General features: G+C 41.3%; 1 protein-coding gene across 1 annotated transcript in view; it reads left to right on the top strand.

Annotated features, from left to right (window-relative positions):
* Positions 1 to 17,999, top strand: part of CNTNAP3 (contactin associated protein family member 3) — a 198,331-nt gene that overhangs the window by 88,158 nt on the left and 92,174 nt on the right. The window contains exon 8 of the mRNA XM_070049821.1: positions 7,214 to 7,357. Within this exon, the coding sequence (XP_069905922.1) occupies positions 7,214 to 7,357 (144 nt within the window). The remainder of the gene's footprint in view (positions 1 to 7,213; positions 7,358 to 17,999) is intronic.

Here is a 17,999-nt window from a genome sequence, read left to right as displayed (position 1 = left end):
CCCCTACTCTGTGAAGAAATCTTTTGAAACCCATACATAAAAGGGAGTCATCACGGCTAATGCATACTGTGCAAAAATTACTCATGGATTTCAAACACAGGCTCTAAATACAGGTGGCAACTGATCCTGCCTTGTTCTGAAAGGTGCCAGCAAATACCAAAAAAAGTTCTTAGGCTTTTGCTGATGACTGACTGTTGTTTTTTTTTTTTTAAGTGTGTGTGTGTGTGTGTACACAAAGCATAGTAATAGAGAAACAGAGATCTTCCATGTGCTGGTTCACTCCCCAAATGCCTGCAGCAGCCAGGACTGGGCCAGGTGAAGTCAGGACAGAAACTCCATCCTGGTCTCCCTCCTGGGTGGCAGAGACTGAAATACCTGGGTATCACCCATTGCTTTCCCAGGACCATTAACCAGGGAACTGAATTGGAAGAGGACTTTTGAACCAGTACTTTGATATGGATGCAGACATACCCAGACTGGGGGTTAACTCTCTTCACCACAACTCCAGCCAGTGACTGACTAGTTTTCTAATATAACCTCTCCCAGGGAGGAATCCAAGATCCTCCATTTTCTGCCCTGCTGGCTGCAAATCAGTGATCCTCCTAAGCTTCAGCTGCTTTCAATTGTGAAAGAGCAAATCTTGGATCTTCTTTGTTGAGAGAACAATAGGAAGGTAATCTGAGCTTAGATGCACAGCTAGCCACCCACCTGGAAGGCCCTCTCTTTTTCCCTCCTCCCATCAAAGACCTGCTATTGTTGGACAAATCCTCTGCCTGCTAGGTTAGGGGCTGCTTAAATCCCCACAAGTAAAATTAGATGTTGACTGATTTGCTTTTGATGTGCAGGGTGCTGCAGGCAAGTGTGTAACCACAGAGCTGATTGGATTTTTCTGATTTAGGTATGCAAATTTAGGGCAAGATCTGAGTGCTGAATCAGTATGAGGCCTAAACTGGCATCAAAACCAAACAGCGACTTTTTATTTTAAAGATGCTAGACAGGCTAATAAAGAGGCACCTGGGGCTCTTCAAAGAACAATGCCTCTGGCCAGTTGACCAACTGCTGCTACCTTGTTACTGGGTGAATATGCGATTCAAGACCTGCGAATAAGGAACTAGGGGCAGAAACTCACTTCAGTACTTCTGGAACAACCTGGCAAGCTGTGATGTTAGAATCTGTACGTACCTCTGACTTAAGATGAACCCTGGAAGACCAAAAAGAGATATTTGGGAATTACCTTTTGAAAATGCAAACCTATTTGAAATTTCTTCACAAATTAGATTTTTTCCAGTAAAGGGTAAAATCATAATTCACATACATGTACAAAATGAATGTGTGTCGGATTTTATTTATTTATTTATTTTGACAGGCAGAGTGGACAGTGAGAGAGACAGAGAGAAAGGTCTTCCTTTTTCCGTTGGTTCACCCTCCAATGGCCGCCGCTGCTGGCGCGCTGTGGCCGTCACACTGCGCTGATCCAAAGATTTTATTTAACTCAATAATTATTAGGAAACCATTGTTGGGGAAACAAGGATCAAACTGCCTGTCAGTTTGGTGGCTCCTCTTCAAAAAGAAGAAAAATATTTAGTTTTATTATTGAGTAAATATTAAAACAGATTTTGATGCCCCTCTCAACATTCACTAGTGAGATACAAAGACAGAAAGAGAGCCCTCATTTTTACTGACCAGGCAGACATTCCATACACAGATATGTTCTCTAGATAAAGGAGAACCAGTGCTGAATTTGAGGACATGACAGCACCAGTTACCCCAAATGGTCCACCCAAAATTCACCTGGTTACTGGGGAGGCCATCCGTATTACCTTATTGCCCTTACTCAAAGGAAAGCTAAGTCTCCTCAAATTTTTTTTTAATTTTTATAAAATATTTTATTTATTTATTTGAGAGGCAGAGTTACAAACAGAGGGAGAAACAGAGAGGTCTTCCATCCACTGATTCACTCCCAAAATGGCTGCAGTGGCTGGAGCTGGGCCGATTGAAAGCCAGGAGCCAGGAGTTTCTATGTCTCCCATGTGGGTGCGGGGACCCCAAGTACTTAAGCCATCTCCCACTGCTTTCCTAGGCAAAAACAGAGAGCTGGATGGGAAAAGGAGCAGCCGAGACATTAACTGATGCCCGTATGGGATGCTGAAACCACAGGCATAGGCTTATCCTACTGTGCCACGGTGCCAGCCCCTCCTCAAATCTCTTGACAACCATGAACTTAGCAGCTTGGAGGCAGGCATCTAAGTTAAACTACCACAGAGAAAGGTGCTATTTTCTTCTCCATGTCTATATTTCAAGAAATGCCTCCACCCAAGGCCCTAGAGGTTTACATAAACCTCAAATAGAGAAGAATTCACAATTGCAGGTTTTAAAGAAACACTCTCAGGGAGAGCAAGTACAATTGGTGTGGGAGTGGAGGGTAGAAAGGCAAGGACCCTATAGGTCTTTTGAAACTCAGACAATGAACTGAATGGAGCTCACACATAATAACAGCAAAGGCTTATTATAGGAAAAGAAAGTCCAGTTTCTAAGAGAGTAGAAGTGGGCCAAGAATCAAAGCTCAAATTGAGGCTGAGACTAGAGGCCCTGAAAATAATTGGGGCTGTGATTTTCTAACAATTGGTTTTGGGTGAGGAGCCCTAGAGTGGTTATGGAACTACCATGTGTGTAAGCCATCTGGCCATTATTGTATATATATACAGCTTCTAATTGAAGGTTTTTCAAGCTTGCAATTTCTTTTTCTGGCTTCCCAGATTAACACTTTTTTGTCTCCTGCCTCTATCTCCTGTCTCAAGGTCAAGGATAAGGGAGGCAGAGATGGAGAGAAGCAGAAAGACTATGAAAGAGTTTTGGGATTTACTTTTCTCAGCTTCCCTCATTAACTCCTAGCTGTCTCCAAAAGTGTCTGTCCCTTATGGTACCAAACAGGTTTTTTGTTTGTTTATATATCTTTAAGATTTGTGCTTACCACAACACTTAGGAGAACTAGTTCAAAGATAACTCTAAGTGCCACACATTTCTAGTCAGAAAAGGAATGTGGAAATGAAATTGCGAGTAAATGCAAACCTAGCAACACTTGTCAATATCCACATGTGGAACGAAGTCAGTCATTCCTACTCTAAACAGAGCTTGCATTTCCATGGACAGTATTCCTTATGTTACTATTCTGTGAACTTCTATCACTACACATGCTATACGGTTGTAAAACTGCCTAGTCAAAGATAATGGTTTAAAGCCCTATAAAGGCATATAATCTTTCCATTGAAAAGATATCCATTAATCTCTTGCCCATTTTGAAAACTGTCTTCAATTTTTTCCTACAGTAGTTAAACTTCATTGCAGATTTGTTGCATATATTCTATGTGCACTGAAGTGCAGAGCAAGCATTTTCTTCAGTTCTGGTTTGCACAATAACTAGACTTCAATGTAATTAAATTCCTTAAATCATACAGGATTTGGCTTTAGCTCATGGTTTTGTGAGTGTGATATTTTGTGTCCACATTTAAACTATTTCTGTAGTTTTTGATAAGATAATATTTTCATATGGAGATATGTTTAAAATAGCATGTGTATTGTGTATAATTGCTTAATTTATTAATTCCTCATTAAAATATTTATAGGTGCTAATGTATCTGATTTCCTTAGGTATAAACTATGACCAAAGAGCAACTATAACATAACAGAAAAAAATTTGATGATGAATTATAAATATAAGAAAACACATACCAAGATTTGCTTTCATCTGTCAAAAGATATTTTTAAAAGAGGCAGCTATCAACACTTTATAAAAAACTTGTTAAATATTCATTTAACTCATCTGTTAATGAGGGAATGAGTAAAACATTACAACAGATTCAAATGAGAATTCAAAATAAGCAATGATGTAAAACCAGTAAGCTAGAATGAATTTACATGCAATGTGAAACTGGGTTAGTGTGAAGGGAGAAATTATGTTTTCACCAAATAAAATTCATTGCATGTCCAAGAATTATAATCATTTGCTTACTTTCAGTTTTCTACATTTCATGACTTGTGACATGATTGGAAGATAAAAGGTCCACAGACCCACAGAATCCAGTAATTCTAGGATTGTGTTTAAATGATGCTTCATTTTACACTGAAGACATCCAGTAATTTTGGTTGATTTTAAAGTACAATATTCTCCCTTATACCTTGTTATTATTTCTGTTTTCATTTCTTACATCACTGAAGTTTAAAAAGAAAACTGAAATATAGTTAATTTTTAATTAAGAACTACTAAAGATAATAATGTTAACTTTACAAAATGCATATTTGAGAAAAATAAATCAAGCACAGATTCATTTTAAAAATTAACAGGCTATGACCATCATATAAAATGTTAAGTTCGGGGCCAGCATTGTGGCATAACAGATTAAGCCCACCTGCAGTACCGGCATCCCATGTGAGCCGCAGTTCCAGTCCCTGCTGCTCCACTTCCAGTCCAGCTCCCTGGAAAATTTGCCTGAGAAAGCAGCGAAAAGTGGCATCCAAATGGAAGACCTAGGTGGAGTTCCGGACTCCTGTCTTTGACTTGATCCAGACCTGGCCATTTTGATTATCTGGGGGTAAACCAGTAAATGGAACATCTCTGTCTCTCTCTCTTTCTTTCTCTCTCTCTCTCTGTAACTCTGCCTTTCAAATAAATAAAAAATGTATTTTTAAAAAAATTTCTAATGATTAAAAGATTACTGTGATATATTTGACTATTGCAGTGCTGATCTTGGACTAATTTTAAACATTAGTGCAATGTTAACTTAATAGGCAGTTTTATTTCTAACAGATTTATTGTTATGTATCTTTGACATGTTACTAGATAAAAGGAAATATAGAATACCTCCAACGATTTTAAATACTTTAATATTTAAATTTATTATATATTTTTCTTTTTAAAATAAAGTTAGGGGTCGGTGCTGTGGCTCAGTGGGTTAATCCTCCACCTATGGTGCTGGCATCCTATTTAAGCACCGATTCTAGTCCTGGCTGCTCCTCTTCCAAACCAGCTTTCTGCTATGGGCTGGGAAAGCAGTAGAAGATGGCCCAAGAACCTGGGCCCCTCACGTGGGAGACCTGGAAGAAGCTTCTGGCTCCTGGCTTTGGATCACCTCAGCTCTGATTGCTGCAGCTATTTGGGGAGTGATCCAGTGGATGGAAAACCTTTCTATGTCTCTCCCTCTCATTGTCTGTAACTCCACCTCTCAAATAAATAAGTAAAATCTTTAAAAAAAATATTTATTCATTTGAAAGGCAAAGTTACAGAAAGAAAAAGAAAGACAGAAAGATCTTCAATCTGCTGATTCACCCCTCAAATGGCTGCAGTGGCTGGGGTTGGGCCAGGTCAAAGCCCCGAGCCAGGAACCCCTTTCTAGTCTTCCATATGGACGGCAGGGAGCTAACCCTGGCCATCATCCACTGCCTTCACAGGCACATTAGTTGAAAGCTGGGTCAGAAGTGTAGCAGCCAGGACTCGAACCAGCACTCATGAGAGGCTGGTGTTGCAGGTGTCAGCTTAATCTTCTGCGCCACAACACTGACCTCTGAATTCACTTTCAAAAACAAGTCATTACAGGGCTGGCACTGTGGCATAGCAGGTAAAGCTGCGCCCTGCAGTGCTGGCATCCCAAATGGGCGCCGGTTCAAGTCTGGTTGCTCCACTTCTGATCCAGCTCTCTGCTATGGCCTGGGAAAGCAGTAGAAGATGGTCCAAGTCTTTGTGCCCCTGTGCCCACGTGGGAGACCCGGAAGAAGCTGCTGGCTCCTGCCTTCGGATGGGTGCAGTTCCAGCCATTGTGGTCAGCTGGGGAATGAACCAGCGGATAGAAGACCTCTCTCCTTGTCTCTCTCTTTCTCTTCTTCTGCCTCTCTGTAGCTTTGCCTTTCAAAAAATTTTTTTAGAAATTAAAAAAAAAAAAAGTCATTATGTTGCGGTATTTCAAAAGATTAACTTTGTAGTTAATGCTAAGAATAATAGAATAATGTGAATATAAAGTATAAAACAATGTTGTACTTATCTGTAAAGTACACCTCTAGTCCTTTGCTAATCATTTTATTACCAAATTATAGATCTTTTAAAAAGAAGGTATAGTCATGTCTATAATCATAAGGTGTTAATTCAGAGAACATATGGACATATGTCAAAGATTTAATTTAACTCATTAGTTAATGAAGAAACCAATAGGATGTTACACTCAGCTCAAAGGAGCATTCAAAATAGCACAAATAAAGGCAGATAAAGAATTTGTAGACAGATGAAAAATACTTCAGTCATCAATTGTTCCCCTCCAGATACAAATAATTTGCATTCCTGTGAACAAAAATTGTTTTGCACTATTGTGCATTTTCTACAATTTGTGGAGTGTGAAGTAGCCTAGACAAGAAAGCACAGTGTACCTGGATGGAAGCACCAGAGGGGACACTCAGTGATTTCCTTCGGTGAAAATCTTTCATGATTATTCTTGACACAACTCTTTCAACTGGTTTTCTGATTTTTTAAATACTTATTTTTGTTAGATTCAGCAAAGTAACTTTTTTTATAATTATTGATATTTTTATTTATTTATTTATTTATTTATTTTGACAAGCAGAGTTAGACAGTGAGAGGGAGAGACAGAGAGAAAGGTCTTCCTTCCATTGGTTCACCCCCCAAAATGGTTGCTACGGCCGGCACTCAGCGCCAATCCGAAGCCAGGAGCCAGGCGCCTCCTCCTGGTCTCCCATGCAGGTGCAGGGCCCAAGCACTTGGGCCATCATCCACTGCACTCCTGGGGCACAGCAGAGAGCTGGGACGGAATCCGGCACCCCAACCGGGACTAGACCCCAGTGTGCTGGCGCCACAGGCGGAGGATTAGCCAAGTGAGCCGCGGCGCCGGCTAGCAAAGTAACTTTTGAAGATTGAACACAACTGTGTATTTATTATCCTATTGGTCAAGATTTTGACATGTGTCTTCAATAGTTAAATTTGAGGTGCACATTGTCAGAATTCATTATAGTGACTCTGAAGGAGTAGCGTTTTCATTCATGTGTCTCTGTCATAAATAAATGATATCCTTTCATTAAAGGAAGGTGTTTAGATATTTTTGTCAGTGATTTATCAACATGAAAATACTCCTCTAACTGATATGATCTGAATCAAATTGTTTTCAAGTGTTTCCAAAGTTCATAGTATGATTGTCTTTCATTTTATGTCCTCCAGGCAGTGGGTTAAACGATGGGCAATGGCATTCTGTGTCTCTGTCTGCTAAATGGAATCATCTGGTTGTGGTGGTAGGTGATGACACAGCTGTTCTGCCCCTGGTGCCTATGCTGATTGTTTCAGGCAACATCTATTATTTTGGAGGTAAGTGAAGACAGATGGAGCATGTTGGCCATGGGACTGTTTTTATCTCTATTGCCTCATATCCTAAGTCTTCCATCATAGTTAAACCGAGTTAATACTATAAAATCATTTATTTCTGTTTAATACCTTTCAGTTTTCAAAGAACATAAAAACTTTAATCAGTTATTCTTTCCAATATAAAAATAGTGCAGAAAGTTTACTTGCTATTTAAATAACTTCATATTTCCACAGAACATTAGCTGCACATAGTAATCAAAAAAGTAGGACCTTTCGAACATTAAATCTTCACAACAAATAAATAAATCTATATTTCTAACGGTTACTTTTTAAAAACAAGACAAATCGTATTTTACAAAGTCTTTGACTTACATACAATCTTATTTATGATATAGATTTAAGTCCTAGATCAAAACCAAATATATAGAGTTTCTAGTCATTGGAAACAATAAACAAAAAGCAATTCATAGGAGGCAAACATGTTAAATGGATCCATAATACAACTGGTGTTACACTGGTATAAAGAACTAAACGTAGATATTGGCATTCTATGTCTATTCATATATTGACATTCTAACCTCCAAGATGGCAATGTCAGGAAGCTTTGGAGGGAGAATCATGGGGATGGAGCCATCATAAATGGTCATATGAAAGAGACCCCAGAAAGCTCTGCAGCTCACTTTCTACTTTGTGAGGACACAACAACCAATAGCCATCTCTGAGCTAGAAAGCAGGCCCTCCTCAGACGTTGAATCTTCTGGTACTTTAATCTTAAACTTCCCAGCCTCCAGAAGTATGAGAAATAAATGTTTGTTTTGTAAGCCACTCACTCTGTGGGATTCTTCTATAGCAGCCTAAACAGACTAAGACAACTGACATGGAAAGGAAACTTAACCTTTTTATTATTGTTATTATTATTATTATTAAAAGAAGTGCCAAAAACTGTAACAACAAGCCCTGCTATGGATCCTAGAACACTTCTCTGAACATGTGAATCCAAAGATGGGATGTCTAGACCTGGAAACTCTAGCAAAGATAACAATTATATAAAGAAATGTCATCACATCTGAACATGAGTACCTCTATATTAAAACATTCTATTATTCTAATATCACCACATATATGATAATTCATTTTCAAGTTAGAAAATTTTCGATTAAGTAGGACATTCCATGATGAATACAGATTGCCATGTTTCTCTGCTCACTTTAGTGGGAACATAACATGATAGTCACTTAGATCATTCAGCTGTGTGTAATTTTTACTGGATAGTTTAATATATCTTTTCTTATAGTATATAATTTATTAGTGTGTAATATATCCTTTCTTAAAATTCAAACATAAATATAGGACTAACAGAAAAGACTTTTTACATACAATTCTGTATACTGAATTCTGTCTCATCGATATATGTGATTTTTTTAAGGATTTATTTATTTGAGAGGCATAGTCACAGACAGAGAGAGGGAGAGATAGAAAGGTTTTCTATCCACTCGTTCACCCCCCAGTTGACTACAACAGCCAGAGCTGAGCTGATCCAAAGCCAGGAGCCAGGAACTTCTTCTGGGTCTCCTAAGCAGGTGCAGGGGCCCAGGCACTTGGGCCATCTTCTACTGCTTTCCCAGGAAATCACTAGGGAGCTGGATTGGAAGTGGAGCAACTGAGACTCAAAGCTGTGCCCACACAGGATGCAAGCACCACAGGTGGATGCCTAACCTACTGCACCACAGTGCTGTCCCCAATATATGTGATTTAAAAAAACAGAATCTGTAGTACATTTCCAAAAATAATACCACATGTATTCAAAGATTTTACTGAGCTGTCATAAATCACACGGGATCTATAATGGTAAAGTAAATTAAAATGGCCTGAGGGATCCCTGAACAAACAGAGCCAGCTAGGCTTCATAAGTGACTTTAACCTTGCATGATTTGCAAACATAAGCAAAAACTTGGGCTATTTTTAGTAAATGTCTATATTAACAAAAAATCAAACTTAAGGCTATTAAGTCAGATGCCACAAACTAACTTATATATGTGGAGACTTTCCAGAATGTTAGACCAATTGAGGCAACTGGGCAACTGTCACCAGTCATACACACACATATACATGCACACACACACACAAACACAAGTTTTACATCAGTGTTTGGCTTATTCAAGACCTCCCCTTCCATTCCCTTGGTGGAATCCTTGAACCACTTCTCATTTGAAACTGCTCTGTTCATGTATCACTGTCAGTACAAACTCTTACATTTTATTGTGCTTCAATTTACTTTTCAATACTATGTACATTTGTCTCTCTAATTAGATGTTTGTTGCCTCTAGGAAGATGTAAAGTAAATTTGAGGAGCTTAATGTTTTGAAGACGTCAAGTAGTTTCTTCATTTCTGTTGAATGGACATAAACCCTCAAAAAAGTACAGCTGTCCATGCTTTTTCTAAAGAACACAGTTATCTTTAGGAACAGTAATCTGCCCAAGGTCATCAGTGATCTGAGAAATTTCATGTGCAGAAGATAACATTGAATTAAGGATTTCCAAGTATGAGTACCAAGATACCCTTTGTGTGTGCTTTGTTATATATGATATTGACAAACCAAATGCAAAAGAGCAACAATCTGAACAAGGGTGTTCTTTATTTGAATGACAGTCAAAATCTATACAACAAAAACAGATGATGAGTTTAATCCACAGTGCTTTGTTTTCACAACTGCTAGCCCAGAAGAAATAAGTCCGGAAATAAACTATTGAAATAAACAGTAGAAAATTTAACACATTGTACTCTCTGAGAATATATATTCATACATATTCCCATTTACTTCGGAGAATACTTGATGCTTCTCCAAAGACAAGCATTTGAAAGCAAATATTTCATGAAGGAATGTGTACCCTGAATTATATGGGTGGGCTCAGTGGAATTGCATGAGCAGTTAAAAGATCGACTCTGGAAGCAGAATGAAAATACAAGAGAGCTGTGGCAGAGGGGAAGTCAGAGAGATCAGAAGCTGCACTGAAGTTGAGCCAAGTGACAAGGGATGCAGATAGTTCCTGGCTAAAAGCCAGGAAGGAAATGGGTTCTCATTCCTGCAATCACAAGGAACTGAATTTTGCCAAAAAACTAAATATACTTGGAAGCACATTCTCCAATTAAGAGCCAAGACCAGTAGGGACTTTGATTTTGATCAGTACATAGTCCAGCCTACATGCTCTTCTAAACTCAGAGGTATATTTTTTTAAAAAATTTATTTTATTTATTTGAAAGACAAAGTGACAGGGGCTTGAGGGAGACAGAGTGAAAGAGATAGAGAGATCTTCTACCCACTAGTTCATTCCCCAAATGGCCACAAAACCGAGGCTGGGCCAGACTGAAACCAGGAGCCAAGAACTCCATCCAGGTCTCCAACATAGTGGCAGGGACTCAAGTACATCTGCTGCTTTCCCACATGCTGGGAGCTGGATCTGAAGTGGAGCAGTAGGGACTCAAATCTTCACTCCAATATGGGATGCTAGCATTGCAGTCAGTTGTTTAAGCTACTGTGCTATCCCCTAAACAGATGTTTTAAACTTGAGTTTGTAATAATTTGTTTCAGGGACAGTGGACCTCTATCTGAATCTTCATTTTTATACATTCCCTTTCAGTTCAAAACACTTGACCAATAGCTTAAGGGAAAATGTTTCTCCCCAAGAATATGTTGAAAAACAGGTACATTAAGAGCAAGGAGACTGGCGTTGTGGCGCAGTGTTAACGCCCTGGGCTGAAGCACCGGCATCCCATATGAGCACCGGTTCGAGACACGGCTGCTCCACTTCCAATCCAGCTCTCTGCAGTGGCCTAGAAAAGCAGTGGAAGATGGCCCAAGTCCTTGGGCCCCTGCACCCGTGTGGGAGACCCGGAGGAAGCTCCTGGCTCCTGGCTTCAGATTGGTGCAGCTCCGGCCATTGCGGCCAATTGGGGAGTGAACCATTGGATGGAAGACCTGTCTCTCTCTCTGCCTCTTCTCTCTCTGTGTGACTCTGACTTGCAAATAAAATAAATAAATCTTAAAAAAAAAAAGAGCAAGGAGACTGGCTTCAACAGAAAGTCAAAATTTCTGGTTCTTGTTTTGCTTTCATTATACGTGGCCTTCAAGCTAAACTAATATACATGATCATAAAGGGGACAAAGATGTAGAAATGGTAAGGCCAATCCTTGACTCTGCATATGTAAATATCCCATATACTCCAAAGCCCCCTTGTGATCCAAAAGTGTGGGAGGTGACCATAAGCTGTTTGAAATACATGTGTTAGCGGAGATGAGTGGAATAGTTTCTTTGTGCAAGAAAGAATTCAGGCATGTTACAGAGCATAGTGGTAAGCAAGGTAGCAAGGTTTAATGGAGGCCGGGCATCCATCAGAATGGTTGGGTCCCTCTCCAGGTAGAAGCTGAGAGAGTGCCCATCCATTCAGACTGGAGAAAGCAAGGCTACATAGTCTGAGGAAGAGAATACACCATACACCGGACCTGCCAGGCGGCATCTCAGCAAAGAACTGAGAGAGCTGAAGGCTGAAATCACCTGATGGAGCAGGACGGGTGTCTCAGGAGAAACTGAGCTTTCAGTCTGTATTCAGACTGGCCTCATAAAGAAACAGGGTCAAGTTACCCCCCTTTCTCTTCTTCCTCCTCCCTCTTCTGGTTCATTGGGTGTGAAACAGGTAAAAATTTTCCCAAGGTTTTCTTATCCAATGTTATCAGACTGCGTAGCCCACTTGCTGCGACGCAGAGAGGAGTCTCCTGGGAAGCCTTCCTTAGGGAGAAGGCTGGAACCACCTGTGAGGTTATCAGGGTATGGGCAGGACTTTGTAGTGTAAAATACTGGGCTGCTTCCAAGACCTGCTTCCTTCCTTTCCTTTCTGAAAGTGCTTTGTTTTCCTTAGACCCCTCACTAACACGTGGGCGAATTTCTAACTTCCTACCTAACACATGCACAATAACCACAACCCAAATATGCATGTACACAGGTAAAACTGCACTGGCATCAGAGATCAATTATGTTATGGATTAATTCTTTGTCCCCCAAATTCATACATACCTCAGAATGCGACATCTAGAGAAAAGGTCTTCACAGACGAAATCAAGTAAAAGAAATTCTTTAAGGTGGGCTGCAATGAGGACATAGAGACAGAGAGACCCTGTGAAGATGGAGGGTTGGAGTGATAAACTGAAAGGGCCTGGGTTGCCCATTTTGTTCCTGTTTGACCCCAGCAGCCTACTGTGTGGAGAAGGAGCTCTGGAGACTTCCAGCTAGGTGTTTGTGCGCAACTTAGCCCCTTCCATTCCACTGATGCTGCTCTGCTGTGAATCCCTTTGTTTTGATTTTTTATTTTAAAATATTTAATAGGCACATAAAAAATTGTGTATAAGGTACACATTGTGAAGAAACAATGTGATGAATTGTGTACTGACAACATAGTCAAACTAATTAATATATCCATCATAGCACATCTAATTACTATTTGTGTGTATGTGAGATAAGCACACTGAAAATCTGTCTTATATTTCAAGAAAATAAATTATAGTCATCATTCTGGATCCCTCTTGTTTCAGTGAGAATATTGAGAAAAAATTGTGAATTGTGGGCAGAAATGCACATGTACCGCCAGATAGGCTGAATTAAAGAACCATATTTGAGATTGATTTTAGTATTTATTTATTTGGGAAGCAAAGGGTGAGACAGAGAGCTCCCATCCACTGGTTCACTCCCCAAATACCTGTAACAGCTGAAACTGGGCTGGAGCTGAAGCTGGGAGCTGGGAACTCGATCTTGGCCTCCTACACGTGTGGGAGGAACTCAAATTACTTGAGCCATTACCACAGCCAACTAGGGTATGCACTGGCAGGAAGCTGGAGTCAGAGCTGGGTATCAAACTCGGGCACTCCAGTGTGGGAGAGTGTTGTTTTAAGCAGCATCTTAACCACTAGGCTAACCACTCACCCCTTGAGACTGATTTTAAATAGGATTCCCTTAGTGGAGCTTCTTTTCATCACCATACGCTGAAATTGTCAACATGCTAAGTGATTGTTGTTCCCTTTTCTGCTGCTTGCTACGCTTGCACCCAGGAACACTGAGGTGTTCCCCAGATCATTAGATCCTCCAGAGTCTATTGCAAATTTCTCACTGCCTGATAAATAGAGGATGTTTTGCCAAAGTTGAACTTAATCAAGTAATTGCAGTTTCTCTTTATTACCAGCAAAACATTTTTCTTTTTTTTAAAGAGTTATTTTACTTATTTGAAAGACAGAGTTACAGAGAGAGAGCCAGAGAGAGAGAGAGGTATTCTATGCACTGGTTCATTCCCCAAATGACCACAAAGGCCAGAGCTGAGCTGATCCAAAGCCAGGAGCCAGGAGTTTCTTCAGGGTCTCCCACGTGGGTGCAGGAGCCCAAAGACTTGGGCCATCTTCTACTGCTTTTCCAGGCCATAGCAGAGAGCTGGATCAACAGCAGAGCAGCCGGGATAAAACCGGCGCCCATATGTGATGCTGGCACTGCAGGATGGACTTTAACCCTCTGCACCACAGCGCCGACCCCATGGAACATTCTTACCATGATAATGCAGTCAGCACATCAGCCTTTCACAGAATATCTCTCCACTCATCGATTGAGAACAGCCAGGAGAAATTAAAATCAGGGAGCTTGGAAGGCAGGGGCTACTGAAACTATAAAAAGTCTCATTCATGTGGATATTCATGCAGAAAGGCCTTGGGCATTAGAAACGTCATTTCGCTCTGTTGGTAACAAGATATATTTGCTAATCGATGTTTTAGTTGCTTCTGTATCTTAAAAAACCTTCACATTTTACTAACTGCTTTCTAGGATCATTTTGAAATTATGATGGAGACAGTACAACATGAAAGTAAATATGACTGCAGGCACACAAATTATAAATTCCATTATCTGAACACTGGTGATCCCCCAGAGCAACTGTGAAAGTGAAGCAGAAGCCCCATCCTCAAAGCTCTGTTGAGTAGTGCGTTTGTGACCCAGTTGTTACTTTGCTACCTGTGATGGATTTCAAAACACATTTTTTTAAAAAGAGATAAGAGCCAGAGAATCCAAGATGGCCAAATGGGGGTTCCCTGTATTTGACCCTTTTCCACACAGAAAAATCAAAGGAACAAATAGCTACATGTTGAGGTGACTGCTCAACGAGGGAGTTTTTTTTTTTTTTTTTCCTGGAAACAGCTCTTTACTGAGTCAGTACTATGTCGCATGATATTATCTGGTGTAGACTGGAGAATTACACCGCAGTGGGTGGGGCAGGGAGTGCAAACCAGTTGCACATCCATGACAGGAAGGTGGCAGAGAGGCTTTGAACGGGGAAAGGGCTGGTCTCTGAGTCAGTGTTGGGGAGGAGTTGCCTCCGTGCCTCCATCCCAGGGGTGAGCTTCCCATGGAGGGTGGCCAATGGGAGGCTTGCATCCTGCCAGAGTACGTTCCCAGCACCAGTGTGCGGCAGAGGTCTGGGGAGAGGCAGGGGGAGATGTCGAAGTGAGCTTCCTGTGGCTGCTCAGGCCCTTCGTATGCCTAGCCCAGCTCGCTGCTCCTACAGAGAAGGCGCTGTGTGGTGAGGTCCGTAGGCGGCTGTGGGCAACAGGAGAGCTGCCCTGGTCCCTGGGCCTGCCCTCCTGTAGCCTGGTGGTCTCCTGCTGGGGAGGCTGCAAGGGAGGCCTTTGCAGGGAGAACCTCCAGGCTCCCTTCTGCTTCCTGCTTCTGCAGCCTTCCCTGGTGCCGGGCATCACTGTGGCAGAATGTTCCAGAACCTGAGAGTCTCCCTGGGTTGATGACACTCCTGCATGGATTCTTCTTGGGCCACTCCTGAGATGCAGAAGCAAGGAGGAACGCAACAATGTAGCTATGGAAACCTCATAGGACATGGAAACTAAGGATGGCAGCATAAAGAGGGATAACATGAACTGGCAACCTCAACACTGGCCCAACAGCCATAGAGAACCTATTGCAAGGGAATGAATAAACAGGAGTACCCCAGCAGACACCATCTTCACAGGTGCTGAACACCAGCAATCCTAGCTACTGCTTAGAACCTGCCAAAGATATCTAGCTGGAGTGTGGAGGGTAGCTGCTTTAGAGAAGGAGCTCACACTTGCCTCCCTGCTAATCCACTAGCATAGGCTGCAGCAGTGTGCTGCCATCTTGAGAAAGGAGTCACTCTTTGGATCCATACTGCCCTGAGGCCAGAAGCCCCCATATATTTGCATCCCTGAGAACTCACAGACATTCCAGCACCAGCCAAAAAGACTAGCCTCATAAACCCAACTAGACTCAGCAGAACAGCTGCGACATCAGAACTGCACTCCAGGCATTTCTCTGCACTATAGGGGCAGACAGTTCAGAAGAGCAAGAAGATCCTTTCCCAGGGCACTAACAGTGTGCATGCTTTCACCCATGACCTTTGCTGTTTCCCCACTTCCAAGCCACTGCCAAAACCCAGGGCTGTGCTCACCACTGCTGGAACCCATGCACCCCTGCCACCATAGACACTGCTGGGACGTGTCTGTCCCACTGGGAGTGAGGACAGGTACTCTAGTAACTTCAACCTTATGTCCACTACCAAGGGCTACCACAATACCCATGCAACTTTGCCAGAATAGAGAATGAGTGCCCCATGCCCCCAACACTGCTACCACTGATTACAATGGAGGAAGATATAGGAAGATGGTGTCGTTGTTCAACTGATACTAACACCAAAGCATTTTACCATAGCAATATCCAGGAGGCTGAGGTTTTCAAGGCCGTAGAGGTGAAGGTGGTGGCATGTCTGAATATCAACAATGTCTTTGTGCCTAAAGAATGGGGATGAGCCCACAGGCAAAAAGTTCAGCTTTGGGCTGACTTTCCCTGGGGCCTTTGGGAAAGAGATAGATTTATTACTCAATGAGACATTGGTGTTCTGTGTGTGAATTGACAGGTCAAGAGGTTCTCCACGTAGGTAAGGGACAATGTAGTACAGCCCTGAATGTGGAACCAGCAGCCTGGCCCTCAACATCCTCTCCCAGCTCTGAGGTCTCAGCCCAGACACTCTCCTTCTACCCTTTCCTATCCACTTGCCTAGCCCTGGGCAGAATCTGCTCTTAACCCAGCCTCAGCTGAGGTCATCCAACTGGAACCTTGGGCAAATTTCTTCAATAAACACTAAGACACACATTAAGGAAAAAACATTTTCCACCCTATAAAAGGATAAAGGCTACTGACCCACCACGTGACAAATATCAACATAAGCACACAAGAAGTATCAAAAAACAAGGCAACATGAAACATCCCAAAGGACACAGGCACTTTTTAGCAACAGACTCCAAAAAAATTGATTTTGAAAGAATGCCTGATAAAGAATTTTTTGTAAAAAATTAAATTTTTGTAAAAGTTTGTAAAAAATTAATTTAAAAAAAAAACTGCAAGAGAATACAGTTTGATTAAGTTAGAAAAATACATGATGTGAATGATAAATATCTTCAGAAAGAAAGAACCAAACATAAATCTTGTAAATGAAAAACCCAATACATCCAAAGAAAATATAGCAAACTTCTGAGTAACCCCAAGACAATAATTCACATAGCCTGGGCACAATAATAAAGACTGGTCATGCTACAGGAGTGGTTATGAAACTGACCTTGGAAAGTGTGTGAATTAAGCAATTAGGGAACTCTCGGGTTTTTTTGTTTTGTTTTTTGTTTGTTTGTTTGTTTGTTTGTTTTTGACAGGCAGAGCAGACAGTGAGAGAGGTAGAGACAGAGAGAAAGGTCTTCCTTTTACTGTTGGTTCACCCTCCAGTGGCCGCTATGGCTGGTGCACCACACTGATCCGAAGCCAGGAGCTAGGTGCTTCTCCTGGTCTCCCATGCGGGTGCAGGGCCCAAGGACTTGGGCCATCCTCCACTGCACTCCTGGGCCACAGCAGAGAGCTGGACAGGAAGAGGAGCAACCGGGACAGAATCTGGCACCCCGACCGGAACTAGAACCCGGTGTGCCAGTGCTGCAGGTGGAGGATTAGCCTATTGAGCCACAGGCCGGCCTTGGGTTTTCTAGATTTGGGGATGCCTCTCTTTGCCAATGGTGTGAGTGTGACTGAATAGTAGAAATGTCAGAATAACAGTGACCACCAGAAATGTCTCCTGTGGGAAATCTTTATATCGTAATAGTGTACAAAACTATTATGTTATGATCCATAAAGAGATGTGACTCCCAGGAATTAACACTGTAGAATGGTAACTTTACTATCTTTTTGGGAAAAGATCTTCATTACTTGGAGTACTAAAAAATCATCACATGATTGCCACACCTCCACATTGTGCTCTGGAGTGCATAGTTTCTTGAAAGCAGTATGAGACCAGTTTTAAATATAAATCTACTTTAAATTGAAACTTGCAATGTATTTCAAAAATCATTTAGAGAGTATTTTTTCTATAGCTTTAAAAACATTCCATTTCTAGAAAAATGTTTTGATATAAATTATTTTGAAAATGAAAGGGATCTCTTTTTGTTTTCTCCATTTTTTCCATAGTTAGTTCTGACATCAAGATTCAAATTTATTCTCAGAAAATTTGATTTACAAGTCATCTGAGCCAGTTTTATGACAGATGAATGTAGAGT

The sequence above is a fragment of the Oryctolagus cuniculus genome, chromosome 10 (genome assembly GCF_964237555.1).
Source record: "Oryctolagus cuniculus chromosome 10, mOryCun1.1, whole genome shotgun sequence".
Lineage (NCBI taxonomy): Eukaryota > Metazoa > Chordata > Mammalia > Lagomorpha > Leporidae > Oryctolagus > Oryctolagus cuniculus.
Note: the sequence above shows the minus strand (reverse complement) of the source record. Positions and strands in the feature narration are given on the sequence as shown.